We start from the raw sequence: 11,841 nt of genomic DNA on the forward strand, positions 1-11,841 counted from the left end.
AAGCGTCTCGTAGCCCTAACTCTGAATCTAGTTTTTAAAAAAAGGTTACAAATGACTCCTAAATTTAAGTCTAGTATAAGGACTTCATCTAGTGTCCAGCTGAAGAAACAGTACTCTGTTCTGTGCAGGGGGAAAAAAATCTCACGATGTTAAACTTAGTAAGAGATAGTATGTCCATTTCAAACATGTTACATAAGTTTTGATTATGCCTGTAATGACTTTATTGGTGATTTAAGAGTTTTCAGAGATGACTTGGACTATTCTTGATTTTTACCTTCAACCTGATTTTAGAACTTAACCTCTGTTTAAAATGTGTTACCACCTTGAGTTTTCACTCAAACAGTATAGAATTGATAATCCCTTCCTCATAGCCAGACTAATCTCTGTTCCAAGAATACCCTTGAATTCCAAACAAAGCATAACTGTACTCTTTCCCCTAAAATAGCAGTTGTTCAGAGGGAAAAAAAATGGAAATTAAAGGAGCTAAGTAGACTGTTTCCCTGTCTTTATGAAATAGTGATCTACCATAAGCTCAGATCCATAATAACAGATTTAGCAGAGTTGGACTGATTATTTTGAAGATCTAGGTGTTTTAACTGCTGTTTTCAAATAAGAGAGTTGATGTACTTGAGCATGAGGGGAACTCCAGAGTCAGTAGCTAAATTTATTAGCAGTTACAAATCAAGGACCTTCAGGAATCTGACTTAGAACATGTAGTACGTTTACAAAAGAGGCTGGACCGGGGGAAAAAAATATGTTGTGCACTTAAGAGATTATTGTTGATGCTCTCCTCAGTTAATACTTGTGGAGGGCTTGGAGATCTCACAGGATGTTAAGTGTTCTTTTTGTAATAGTACATGCACCCTTATGTACTCATTATATTGCACATATGAGGTTTCTTGTGTTGTCTAATTATACAATGTTGTATCCTATCCAATGGAGATTCCAAATTTGCCTTTTCAATTAACTCACGGATATTAGACAAGAGACTTGTGTTCTTTCTGATGGACAGCAAAATGTACTGTAATGAAATGAAAGTCATTTGTGATATCAGGAAAAGTGTAAGCCCAAACATTCCCCAATGTACTGTATAGTCATTTATTTAGACGCTGATCCCACCATTCACTATTGTGGGAGTCTGCAAATTTTAGAAATCTTTAAAAAATATTTCTTTAAAGGTTACTACAATATTTTCAGGGGGCAAAAATATTTGCATCTATGAAATTAACAATAACATGTTTAGAAATAATAATAACTAAATGTGCCTTTTTACTGAGCCCCACATTTCAATTCAGGCTATACTTTCATGTACTAACATTATCAGTTGCTCAAGCAAAATACTGTAAGAACTACACTCTAGAAGGAAGGAATATGTGTGTTTACAGAGTCCAGCAGACAGATTCTACTGTCATGAATCCTTGATAGAGTTCTCTGTCTTTCCAATCCACTCTCAATATCCTCTGTCTCCACCACCAATATTAAAACTTGTATTTCTCCTAAAATTGTTGTGGGTTTGATGCAGCTTATCACTGGAAGTGACACAAAGCAAGTGCTCCTTAGTGTGGTGCTGGATCATGTATGGAGGATTCAATTCTAAAGGAAATAGCCAAAATTGCCTTTAAATCCTCAGAAATGCTTGCTTTGCAATAACTTATTTGTCACAAGAATTCTTTGAGGTAGGTACTGTTATTTCCTCTATTTTACAAATAAGAAATAAAATAAAGAAAAGTTTAATAACTTTCTCAAGTCCAAACTAGTAGGTGGTGGAGCCCTTGGGAAGACGCCATTTCTCAATAAGCCCAACAGAGCCTATTTTCTCACCAGCATTGGTACAGATGGCTGTTCCTTTAGTTATCACCAGATGACATAGTCATCTTGCATTTGTGGACGTGGTATATATTAAATTCATATCTTTAATAGCTAGGATCAAATTTTTTGCAAGATGATTGCACTGTGAGAAGTATAGAAGAGCCAACACCATGTATGAAGGCAGCAGGGTCACTTTCCCATCTATGGATATGTGTTCTTTGAATGAAAAGGTAGGCAGAATTGCTCATTCTCTTCATTGTTTTCTTACATTTTTAAGCATCTAGTAAGCATAGATAAGCTAATATAAGTTACATTCTCATGAGATGTGACTCTACTGTAGTTTCAGAGCCCATCAGGGACTACTCTGTTGAATTTAGTGAGCCAAAAACCATCCTAAACTGTTGGACTGAAACCCAGCCATATTATCTAGATTGCATAATTCACATTTGAGAAAGTTGCTGCATTGAATTATTTTGTCCTTACCTTAGGTTTCCAATACCTCAAAATTAAACATTATTCATTTTTTAGTATATACATACATGTTTAAGAAAAAAATCAATGAATGGAAGAATGCTCATTTTGAGGATACAGCACCTCAGCTAATTCAGAATTCATCCTTTACAATTAGCATGCTTTTACCATCCTTTTAATAGTGTATATTAGAATAGGGTAATATCCACTGTGAAGGCTAGTGACTGAGAATATTTCAAGAGGAAGTATAACATGAGCCGGACTTTGAAGAAAGGGCTGAAGTTAAATTAGTGGTAAAAGAGGAAAAGACAGGATATGATACAGCATATTGTGAATAAAAGTGCAGAGGCAGAAGATAAATGTGTCGTAACCAGGGCTTTGAACAGATTTGAACTGTTTCATTCATGACTGATGAAGCAAAATAGGAACAGATCTGAATTTTTAAAATTTAGGTGAAGTGGAATGGTAAGTGGAATGGGAAGAATTGTGGGTCAAAGCCCTGGAATAGGAGACTCTCAAGAGGCGTAGCGATTCCTTTCAGGAGCCTGATGTAGGAGACTGGATTATTGCCAGAATTGTGGAGAGTGACACACATTCAAAACAGTGTGGTTGGCTGCCATCTTTCAGTGAGGCACCGCTGTTTCCCACTCTGCAGGTCAAGAGATTTGATTGCTATGCAATGCGCATGCCGCCCTTGTTTTCTAAGAGAAGGACTGAGTTTCTAGCAGGGCTTCAGACCCATAATTTTTCCCATTCTGATTATCGTTCCACTTCACCCACATTTAAAAAATTCAGGTCCGTTTGAGTTTCACTTCATCAGTCATGACTGAACCGAGCAGAACCGGTTCAAAGCCCTGGCAGTAACCCACCCATCTGCTTCCTCTGTGCTGCACCACAGCAGCCAAGCACTGCAAGAAAGCGTCATGCTACATCCTCATGGCCCAGCAATCACACTAACAGTCTGTGGTCAACTCACTAATTCACTCCCCACAATGATTTGAACTTCATCCTTTCAGAATTAACCTCAGATCTCTCCTACCTATTACACCACACTCCCTAGGTCTTACTTATCTAATGATGCTATAACAGAAATACCACAAGTGGATGGCTTTAACAGAAATTTATTCTCTCACACTTTATGAGGCTAGAAGTCCAAATTCAGAGTCCCAACTCCAGGGGAAGGCTTTCTGTCTTTGTCAGCTCTGGGGGAAGGTCCTTGTCATCAATCTTCCCCTGGTCAGGAGCTTCTCAGCACAGGAAGCCCATGTCCAAAGGACACACTCTGCTCCTGGCTTTTCTTTCTTGGTGGTAATGAAGTCTCCCTCTCTCTGCTGCTGCTCTCTCCATTTATCTCTTGTAAGATAAATGGTGAGGCAGGCCACACCCCAAGGAAACTCCCCTTACATTGGATCAGGGCTGTGACTTAAGTAATGGTGTTGCATCCCACCCTAATCTTTGTTAACATGACCTAATTCTGTCTCATTATCATAACAGACAGCCCACTCCCAAATGAAATCGTAACCACAGGCATAAAGGCTAGGATTTACAACACTTTACAAAATAGAGGTCACAAAATGGAGGACAACCACAGAATATTGGGAATCATGGCCTAGCCAAGTTGACACATATTTCTGGGGGCACAATTGAATCCATGGCACCATACCTCCAACTTTATTGAGAAAGTAGAACCTATCAGAGCAGAGCCTACCTTTCTTCCCAATACCAGACTCACAAAGTACTTATATCTGCATATAAACTTCTTCCTTTTTCTTATAAAAGGAGATCTGTTTCTCCTTTCTAAATTCAATCCATCCATCTGTGCATTGGAGCCATTTCTCTCCCACCTTGTACTGAACATTATTCTATCAATAGTTCATTTCGTCTTGGATATTTATTCTCTCCTTCTCAAATAATCCTTCCCACCAGCTTTTAAATATGCTTGTTTCTCTGAAGTTTAAATAACTTCCCTCAAAATCCCAGTCTCCATTCCATTTTGCTGACCTTCACAAACTTCCTGAAGGAGTAGTCTACAGTCTCCATTTCCATTCCGTTTCCTCCTATTCAGTCTGTCACCCTCTTCAATCTGGCTTTATTCTTCATTACTTGATAAGATCAGCAATTACCTTCATAGTGCTAAATCCAACAATATTCATTCCTCATTTTACATGATTTTTCAGCAGATTTCAACAGCATTGACTATTCCCTCTTTAAAATACCCTCTTCCGTGATGCATCCCATGAGCACTTAACTCATATTAGCTTAACTATACCTGTCATGGATTGAATTGTGTCCCTCCAAAATATGTGTCAACTTGGTTAGGCTGTGATTCCCAGTATTGTGTGATTGTCTTCCATTTTGTGATTTTGTATGTGTTATAAATCATAATCTCTGCCTGTGGTTTAAGAGGATTAGGGTGGGATGTAACACCCTTGCTCAGGTCGCATCCCTGATCCAATGTAAATGGAGTTTCCCTGGGGTGTGGCCTGATCCACTTTTTATCTTACAATAGATAAAAGGAGGGGGAAGCAAGCAGAGAGTGGGGGACCCCATACCACCAAGAAAGCAGTGCCAGGAGCAGAGCATGCCCTTTCGACCCAGGGTTCATGTGCAGAGAAGCTCCTAGTTTAGGGGAAGATTGATGATAAGGAGCTTCCTTTAGAGCTGACAGAGAGAGAAAGCCTTTCCCTGGATCTGACACCCTGAATTTGGACTTTAGCCTACTAGACTGTGAGAAGATAAACTTCTGTTTCTTAAAGCCATCCACTTGTGGTATTTCTGTTACAGCAGCACTCGGTAATTAAGATAATACCTATTAGATGTTTCTTTAAAAAAATGCCAGAAAAGAATTTAAAAATCCATTTTTTCTCCTACTTCTCTGATTCTCCTTCTCAGTATGTGATGCAGGCTGGCTCTCTTCTACCAGGCCTTCAAACATTAGATTCCCTAAGAGTTCATCTTGGTCCTCTTCTCAGTCTGCAGGCTCCACCAGTTTGTCTTATCTACATCCAAGGCTTCCATCAACACCTATATGCAAACACACAGACTTTTTAAATTAAATCTTTTATTTTGTGATAATTGTAGATTCTCATGCAGTTGTAAGAAATAATGCAGAGATCCCCTATTATATTATCATAAGCTCTTTACCTTGTGAGCTGTTTATTTACTGTTACATTCATATCATATAACAATACAGAAGGAAAAACAGGTAGGATTTAGGCAAGCAAAGGCAAAACTGCTAATCTGGGAGGAAAAAAGTAGGAGAGTCACAACAAAAAATTTCTGCATTTTATTTGTACAGATATAAATGGGAGGGTTTCAACATACGATTCAGAATGCAATAACTGTATACACCCTGAAAGACTGGTTTTCAATCTTCCCTCTTGCCACAACCAATTTATATCTCAGATTTATAAATCTTGCTTAAACTGCAGAGATAGGCTGTGATGCATTAATTCTTCAGTCTAGGATTAGGTTTGCATTGGATAAACCACACCACAGCTACAACTTCTACAGCCTATAGGCACAGGCTGGGATTCAATTTCACATGTCAGGATTTTTTTATATATGGAAAAATTTTAGTCTAATTCTGAGTTATTTTAAAAGTTACTTAGAAGTGAGCCATGTAAACTATATTTAAAAAGATTTTTAAAAAAAAAGGAAAAAAATCTTGTTTAGCCTTTTTCTTTTTTTAATATAGCATTTTATTCTGTTGGGCCCATTGAAACTTTAGACTGTCATAATGCTCAAATTCAGTTAATTTTTTTTCTTTATTATTATTAATTTGTTTTCTCTAATTCGGGTGTGTTCCTTTTGTGTGTTTGACTTTCTGCTGCGATGTTTCTGCCTCTGATTCTTAATAATGGTTACCACGTGATATCACATGAACTCGCCATGCGTGACTACAGAAACTTTGCAAGAGAAATCCATTTATCCTATCATATTTTTCTTTATTAAAGAGAGAAAAGCACATTCTGCACATTAGAAATTTTCAGGAAGCTGTAAAATGTAAGACTCTTCTAAAATTATTTCCAAAATTCCATTATTGAATTATTGACAATAAATATAGCATAGATTGTAGTTAAAAAAAAAAATAACTATTGGTAAACTATCATTTATAAAAGTAAGAGTTTTTTTTTCTGATTATGAATAAGTACAGAATACTTCTAAAACTCTACAAACCGTAAGCAACAGTGATGACTAGATAGGTAACTGATACATAAAAGATGTTATCCATTTCAAAGGTCCATTTAAGGGCTTATGCAGTCAGAGAGATTATATGGAGGAGCTGGAAGTAAATATTGAAGGAAGGGTGGGGATTTTACTGATGGCATTTTTGAAGAGAGAGAGTGGTTTAACTCTGACAAGCTTCAGCTATGAGAACACCCATGGCTGTTTGGGGCTGAATAATAATATATAACGTTTGTTGAGTGCTCCCAGCTGAATTCTAAGCATTCGTACGTGCTTTAACCCATTTAATCCTCATAACAATCTCATGAGTCAAATGCTCTTATTGCCATTTTAAAGAGTCGGAGATTGAGGCATGGAGAGGATGAGCAACTTCCCCAGGGTCACAGAACTAAGGGTAGAATCATGATTTGAACCCAGGGGGCTGGCTGTCTCTGGGCCTGCGGTCTGGGCCTGCCTACAGCCTCTAGTCAGAGCCGGGCACCAGTGCGCTGCCCTGTCTATGTGCTGGGCGCCGTGAGTTAAGCATTTGTGTACATTTGCTTGTTAATCCTCGCAGCCATCCTAAGAAATAGTTGTTATTTACCCATTTCAGTGATGAGAAAATAGAAACTTATTGGTTAAGGATATGCAACTTGAAAATCGCAGGGTCAGGATTTGAACCTATGCTATATCTTATACTTTCAACATCTCAGCTCTCAGATCAGTTGGAGTAAAGGGCTTATAATATAGATCCATAGAAAATACGTGGAATCATAATGGTACAGTTCTACTCTGTCACATGGGATCCTATGAGTTGGAATCAATTCCGAGGCAACTAAAAACAAGTCCACAAAGGTCAGATATAAATGGATTTTGAGGAAAAATTTGATACTTGAGACACAGTCCTCAGTGCCTGGACACTCGATAATTTGTGCTGAATGAGTGAATGTAAAGCTGAGTAAGAGTATCTGGTATATTAGTCTCTTCTTCCTGATTTTCAGAGGTAGCATGGATTACCAAAACAAAACAAAAAAAACCCACAACCAACCAGAAGAAAGATTGTTTATTTTTTTTAAAATATTTACCTTCAGTAAGTGTTCTTTTCCCTGAAATCAGCCACAGAATGCCTAGGTTGTGGCTTTCTGACTTGAATATCTACACGTCTGAAGTTCTGGTTAACTGAGTCAGACTGTTGAGATTCCCCACTCTATTTTTGTTGAAATAGCATAGCAACAACAAAGGATACAGGTACACATAAGATGCTCCCTCAATAATCTATGACTTTTTCATTTGCTATTTGATCTAATCTTAGTTTACCTAGGCTTTTAGGCTCAAATTAAATGCGTATATATATATATATATGTGTGTGTGTGTGTGTGTATGTATATGGGGCCCTGGTAGCACAGTGGTTAAAGCACTCAGCTGCTAACTGGAAGGTCAGCGTTTCGAACCCACCAACCACTCTGCAAGAGAAAGGTGTGACAGTCTGCTTCTTCTGCTTCTGTAAAGATTTACAGCCTTGGAAACACTGTGGAGCGGTTCTACTCTGTCCTATAAGGTCTCTACAAGTCACAATCGACTTGACGACAACGAGCTTGGGTTTGGTTATATATATATGACTTTAATTAATTCAAGTCTTTATTTTTTAAATATTTTCCCCCAAAACTGTATATCATCTCATGGAGTCTACAGAACCATAGGCCAAATTGGTATCAAACACTTTTTCTCTTTATTCAGTGAGTGGGATCCCATTAAAAAAAAGGAGGGTTTACAATCCTTCCTCTGCTCTTGTCTCTGTTGCAAGAGCTAACATTCATCTCGGTTCCCTTCATGTCCCAACTAACATCAGGAAAATTGACAGAGTTAGGAGGAACACGACCTTCTTCTCTCTGGTCCTTTGTCTTCCTGTTTTTCCATAGTTGGGACTACAGGGGGTGGTATTACATATGGAGCAATGATCTCCTCATATTTCCTCTTTTCTGACCAATATTTTTCCTGAGTCTAGCATAAAATGAAATATAGATACCTTTCTTCTTTCCCCCTTGCTAAGCATATAACAGAGAATTGGTAACATCAGTTTTTTTTTGTTTGTTTTAATAAATTGTCTTCTAAAAGAACTTGTCATTACAATATCTTAGCTTTTACCAGAATTTTTTTTCCTAAAGAGTCAGCATATCTTCTAAGGAAAAAAAATTATATTATGCAGTCAAACACATGATCCGTTCTACCAGTTCAAAATTTATAAGTATATATATTTGCTGTAAATTTTGAATAAATATCACCTTTATTATTAATTGACTCATATTATTTTTAAGTGGATAATATTCCCATTCAAATGTAATTTGCAATTAAACATTCGGATAATCAAGGTCGACATTGTAAAATAACTTGTGCTTCCCTCTCTGTTGCCACCCAGTTATGTTATTCAGTGCCTGTAATAAGTAAGTTTCTCCAGCTGATCCACAATGAAGGATGCTTATCCATAAGGGTAGAGAGAAAATAACAAGAAAATTCAGATGAAAATAAGTTGTTGTGACTGCCTAATTTAACCCTACAAACCATTTCTCCTCCTGCTTATGGTTGCTCTTGTTTTTGGTTTATAGGGACCGAGCCCCTTTTATTTTTACGTCAGAGATGGAGTACTTTATTACAGAGGGTGGGAAAAACCCACAGCATTTCCAGGATTTTGTGGAGCTTTGCTGTCGAGCTTATAATACCGTCAGAAGGCACAGCCGACTGCTCTTGAACCTACTAGAAATGGTAAGTCCCTGGGGAAATAACAAAAATAAGAAGCTTCACTTATGTCTCCTTTTCAGTAGTCTGTTTTTGCTAATGGCTTGGAGTTCCCCAAAGAACTATTCAAAACAGAAAGCAATGAACAAACTAAGAGTATCATTGTGCAGCTTGTAAACAGATTTCTTAATAACTCATTGCATTGGTGCATAGTTATTGTCTCAGACATTCCTATTCTCAACAGTATTGATGCATTCGGGGGTTATCTCAGTATATTTTGACTAAAGATCAAGGACGGTAATTTGGAAAATAATGCCTTTGGTTGTACTGTGCCTTAGTGTTTTTCAAAAGTGCTTTGAAATTCTATCTCATTTGTACATCATGCCAACACAGTGAGGCAGACTAGGCAAGGATTTTTTCTGGCTTCCTCTCCCAATCTCTGCTTTTGATTCCTTGCCAGCATTCCGGATTAAGAAACCCAGGATCAAAAACATAAAGTGACGTGTTACTGACTCAGCTGGGGAATAAAATATTTAGTAATACACATCAGGTCTGCTGGGTCATGGTCCTATAAATCCTGTTGATCAACAAGGGCCAATTAAATGTTTCACTCCACTGTCCATCCCAAAGAGATGGAGACCAAAGTTACAGGGAGAGGGACAGGAAATCTGGTAGAAATACCTTCTGGGAGAAAGATATGATGATTCCTTTGGGCACATATTTGCATACTAGTAACTGCAGCAAAAAAACCCTGGTGGCGTAAGTAGTTAAGAGCTATGGCTGCTAATCTAAAGGTCAGCAGTTTTTGTTTTTGTTTTTTTACAGCAAGTTTTGGAGAAGAACATACACTGACTCAGTCAGTATGAGGTTTAGAGTCAATACTGTTGTCAAAAATAACTGGTTTAGAGTCTTCAAATAAGAATAATTTTACCTGATGTTATTAAGAGCACAGGCTTAACAAGACTTTTCTTGTGTTTGAATCCTATCTTGAAATATTACTGGCTACATTCCCCAGGACATGTCACTTAACCACTATAAGACTATTACCTCATCTATTAAATAAATATAATAGTATCTACTTCAGAGGATTGGAGTGAAGAATAAATGATCTAATAGTGAGTGTTTTGTATCGGCCAGACACTGTGCTAAGGGCTTGATGTGTATTAACTGATTTACATTTCATGATAACCATATTTAATAGTTAACATAAAGCACTTAGCACGGTATCTGCCAAGTAAGAGTTCAATTAAGTTATTATTATACTAGATACTTACTCTATAAGAGTGCTATCCAATACAGTATTCTCTAGTCACATGTGATTATTTAAATTTAAATTAATTAGTATTGAATAAAATTAAAAATTCAGTTCCTCAGTTTCACTAGCCACATTTCAAGTTCTCAATAGCGACTTACTGCTAGCGGTACCGTACGGGACAGTGCAAATATAAAACATTTCCATTGTCACATAAAAGATCTATTGAATGGGGACTTTGTTACGATGAATGTTTAATCTGGATCCTTTTTTTTTTTAACTTTCAAACAATATCCACCTTACTTCTTTCCTCTCTGCCTTGAAAAATAGATATTTCCCAAAATATTATCACATGTAGTTTTCATATGCAACGATGCTTTGGTTTCTTCGTGTGTAACCCCAGCGTATAAGGTTCTACCCATCTGCAGAATCTTCAAGTTGGCTTTCCGATAATAACCAGAGATTCATATTCATAGATCTGTATTCTGTCCCCCAATTCTGATAGGCCATATTGCAATTATGAGATAGCTTAGGGTTCATAATCTGTGTCCATACCACAAAAGAAACTCTACAGCGAATGAGTCTAATCCTTGCTTGACTTCATTTACTTAATAATTATCTAGGCACTACAAAAAAACTAAACCCACTGCCATCAAATCGATTCTGACTCATAGCAACCCCATAGGACAGAGTACGATTTCCAAGGCTGTACATCTTTACAGAAGCAGCCTGCCACATCTGTCTCCTGCAGAGCAACCATTGGGTTCGAACCATCGACTTTTCAGTTAGCAGCCAAGTGCTTTAACCACTGCACCACTAGGGCTCCTTATCTAGGCACTACCAACTCTAATTTCCACTTGAGCTCTAGCAGGCTGTATGTAGCTCATGAATCCATGAGCTATTGAATGCTTACTATATGCTAGAAACTGTGGAGGAGACATTAACATATGAGACCCAGTCAGAGTTTCCAAGTTTTCAATTTAATAAGGAAGATAAAATTCATGTACACAAGTAACTGAAGTGTACAGTATTTCTAAATGTCTATAATGCTATAAATAACTGCATCCAAGAGTAGTACCATATTTTAACTACTGCTTTAAATAACCACAGACATTTCAAAAATAAACCTAAAGTGGAAAAGCTTACATATAGTTTATGCTGTTTCTCAGATGACACAAAAATCATGCTGAATGACAATTGAGCATACTAAAACAATGTGAAAGGATAGCTTTAAAAAAAAAAAGATTCTGGAAGCTCTTGGTGGGTGTGTCTGTCTTGTTTAATGAACTCTTCTACCTCCTACAAAAAAGAAATTTCAGCATATGAGGTATAATATATCTAGAAAACATTAGTTTATATAATATTATTTTATTTAAAAGAAGTAGATATGTGATATTTTAACCACAATT

At 37.2% G+C, this 11,841-nt stretch overlaps 1 protein-coding gene across 1 annotated transcript in view; it reads left to right on the forward strand.

Moving 5' to 3' along the window:
* Positions 1-11,841, forward strand: part of PIK3C2G (phosphatidylinositol-4-phosphate 3-kinase catalytic subunit type 2 gamma) — a 417,122-nt gene that overhangs the window by 288,915 nt on the left and 116,366 nt on the right. The window contains exon 24 of the mRNA XM_012559647.2: positions 9,051-9,207. Within this exon, the coding sequence (XP_012415101.1) occupies positions 9,051-9,207 (157 nt within the window). The remainder of the gene's footprint in view (positions 1-9,050; positions 9,208-11,841) is intronic.

The sequence above is a fragment of the Trichechus manatus genome, unplaced genomic scaffold (assembly GCF_000243295.1).
Source record: "Trichechus manatus latirostris isolate Lorelei unplaced genomic scaffold, TriManLat1.0 scaffold00289, whole genome shotgun sequence".
Classification (NCBI taxonomy): domain Eukaryota; kingdom Metazoa; phylum Chordata; class Mammalia; order Sirenia; family Trichechidae; genus Trichechus; species Trichechus manatus.